Genomic DNA, 3,368 nt, shown 5'->3' with positions numbered 1-3,368 from the left:
TTGTTCAAAGACATAGAAACTGTTGAAGATGAGAAGTGAAGATGTTAAGTACGCGTCGAAAATAGACGATAGCAAACATAGCTTTAACCGCGCACGACTCCTGCGCGGTTTCACAAATTTTCTCTCGCGTTTCACGCGTATTCGTTACAACTCACGTTGTAATTTACGAGCTCGTGACACCTAGGCGTTTTGATCTCGCGCAAAGTTTACAGAGGAAAGAGTTTACTCGTAAGTATACATCACCTTCGGAAAGTACAGAGATCAATTGTCGAGATGACGACGTAAGTGAACGACGCTTTCGCGAATCAGCGGCGTAAATACATTCCGCTACTCTTAAACTTACTCGGGAATTTCGTGCAAGGCTTCTTCTTGCCTTTTACCAGCGACTTTCGCGAAAGAGCCGCACGCATTTTCGCGACTGCGTTACACACTTTCATCATTGCCCGGTGCTCAAGCGGGGGGAACAACAAAACGCGTTCGTTTCATGAACGAGTAGATCCTATACTTTCTTTAAGGGTAACTGCCCGCGATCTCTACAAAAATATTTCGTTCTCTTCACAGCAGCCTCAACGGCGGCGCGTTACGTTACAGTTGTCGTTGGCATCGTCCTAAGATGAGTCGAGAATTATCTTCTACGAATTCCTTATCACTTTCTTTCTCGTCAAGCAAATAGGGTAAATCTTCTTTGCTCGCGTCGTAACTACATCGAATTTAGCTGGAAATTGAAATTCACTATGTACAATCCTGCTTCCCCGTATTACGTTTCGTCTCCTAAGACGGACGAGAATTACTACGTTAAAGAAAAAGATGGCTAACTATCCATCTAAGCGCGTGTACGCTTGTACACTGGATACAATAATTATTCTCTATGCACCAGGCTCGTTAGTAGCGGTTTAAGTTTATATGTCGAGGTCTCTGGGTGAGTTTGTTATACGAAGAAATAATTATCTAACAATCGCAATGGACGATCATTTGCATTGGTGGTTGTAGTTCGCAATGGTTTTCAGAAAATGTCTAGACATACCGTTTATCAGGCAACACTCGTTGTCTTTAGATAATTTCGTCTCCGATAAATTACCGAATTTTCGCCAATTAAAGATTTCTCACATATCTGCTCATTATTGTTTTTGAAACATTTGTGGTTTAAGGTAACGTCAAACATCCGTAAAACCCTAATAATTCTATACGTTTAGCTTGTATACTTCAACGTAGGGAGATATTTGCCCTCGAATTGCTCTCTCTCCTTGGATTGTAACAGTTTTTGGTTTTCTCAGACACCCGCGGTGGTGTTAGCAAACGCAATCATGAAAATCGCGCCTCTCTATTGATCTGTAACAGTATTGTTACAATTCACCGATGAGCGTCGCATCGTGAGGCTATAAGTGGAGATCAAAACCCGAGGAGTTATCGGATTTTTTCAATACCGCACGATTCACTCGTCGTTCTTCTTCAGGAACGAATGGAAGATGTGGTCGACGACGTTGACGCGAATCGATTCAGTTTGCTGTCAATGATGATCTCGTCGCCGTTCCTAATATTGTATCGATAGAGTTGCTTGTTTGGATACAGCATTTCCTCCGGTCCATACTGTGCCTTCATTTCCTAGAATTTTTAAATTTGTTCCACTTTTTTTGCTGTGACATATTTCGATAACTTTGTTGTAGGATAAGGTAAATTCTTAATATTTCGCACAAAATTTCATGTACGTTAAGAATTCACGCTCGTACCTTGCGATATACTTCGAGAAATTGCAAACTTTATATACATGCCAGGATAGGAAGGATTATTTGGAAGGGTAATGCGATTCATATCGCAACTTCGGGTTTCTTAAAGGATCGATCAAGGTGCCAAATATTCTGCGAACAGCATTAAAATCGTTTAGTTAATACAAGACAGAACAACTCACCTGATCAACGTAGAAAAGCCTCATTCTATTGGCAGGAATTTTCACCATACTTTCCAACTTGGTTTTTAATTCAAAAACTGTCCTATATACATCTACCGACCGTACCTGAAAGCATTGTTTGTGACCAATCATCCCAATCAAATGTAAAATAAAAAGTATTGCTCACGGCATGGAAATTCTTTTATTCATATCGCGATTACTTGCAGAAGTAAATACTTGAAAGACTTAATTATTTTACGAATCACGTATTTGGGAAAGATTATGGATCTAGTAAAAGTTTGCCGTTACGCAATACACCTAAAGTGACGAAACCCGATACGAAATTAAATACCTCGACGAGATCTCCGTAAGTGAACGTGACCTTGACCCTTTTCTCCGGCGTCAAATCTACGTTCACCAAGGGGTCCAACTTTCCGTGAATAGCCACGAGCTCGGAATACCTGAAAATCGCAAAACAGGGTCAAGTTAGGTTCCTCCGAATGGTAAGGGAGCGCGAGCGTAGCCATGAAACCAGAATAGTCCAATAGTCTCGGGCAAAGTTGGAGCTGCCCGAAGGACAAAAACCGGGCTTGTTCGCGGGGAAATTGAAATTTGCGTTAAAGACGCGTTAAAACAACTTACGGCGCCTTTGAAGAAGTATTCGAGACTCGTTCCGCGCGAGCCTTGATTATCAAAGGGGAAAGGAGGGAATTATCAAAACCGAACTTGGGCGAGCGTTAAGAGACTTACCTTTCGGGTCGATCAGCTTCCGGTTTGTCCATGTAATAACGTATGAAGGCCCTTTCTGCGTCCTCGCGCTCCTGAGACGATATCACGCCGCCGCCGTTCAATGTCTCGACGTTTGGCAGTCGGGCTATTAGTAGCTGCCGCCTCTCGTGTTCCGTGTACTCCCGGGGGCTCTGGAAAATGTTAAGCGAATATAAAGCGGCGGATAAAAATTCGTGATATCTATATAGTATAGATCGCCATACAAATGTGATAGAAATCAATTAAATTTGGGCTATATAGTTGGATTAAATTGTACCAAAGAAATAAATATAAAGATTCAATTGATATTAAAACAAAAATTGCAGATATTTGCATTTTAAGGAATATCCAACATTTTTAGCCCGCTCTTATAGATGCGCTCCAAAATGGAACGGGTCTTTTATAGTAACAGCATAATATAATTTCCGCTTTCTTAAAATAAAATTTCTTTCAAATAACGATACAGATTTGAACAACGTTGTCAAGATATAAATAAAAAATATAAATCAATTAAAAAATACAACAAAGCTGCATTATGCAATTATAGATGGTAATTATAGACGTCAGTAGCTTATAGAATAGGAAAAATATTCCGCGACAAAACTGGTCTCTCATTGAATTGAAGGCTACCATGTTACGCACGTTTAATTAGCACAGTGACGCGTATCAGTTTATTTAGTTCCGGTTCTCACACATGAAACAACAAGGTTCCTTT

General features: G+C 40.5%; 1 protein-coding gene across 1 annotated transcript; it reads right to left on the bottom strand.

Moving 5' to 3' along the window:
• Positions 1-6: 6 nt before the first annotated feature.
• Positions 7-2,854, bottom strand: LOC112461366 (tubulin-specific chaperone cofactor E-like protein; the record flags this gene model as incomplete). The annotated part of the gene is made up of 4 exons (XM_025026581.1): positions 7-1,602; positions 1,907-2,011; positions 2,238-2,346; positions 2,636-2,854. Coding segments are annotated over 4 exons (586 nt in total), but the record flags the coding sequence as incomplete, so codon positions are not given.
• Positions 2,855-3,368: the final 514 nt, after the last annotated feature.

This window comes from Temnothorax curvispinosus, unplaced genomic scaffold (assembly GCF_003070985.1).
Source record: "Temnothorax curvispinosus isolate PA1 unplaced genomic scaffold, ASM307098v1 QBEX01011311.1, whole genome shotgun sequence".
Classification (NCBI taxonomy): Eukaryota; Metazoa; Arthropoda; class Insecta; order Hymenoptera; family Formicidae; genus Temnothorax; species Temnothorax curvispinosus.
This window is presented reverse-complemented; position numbering and strand designations above follow the sequence as displayed.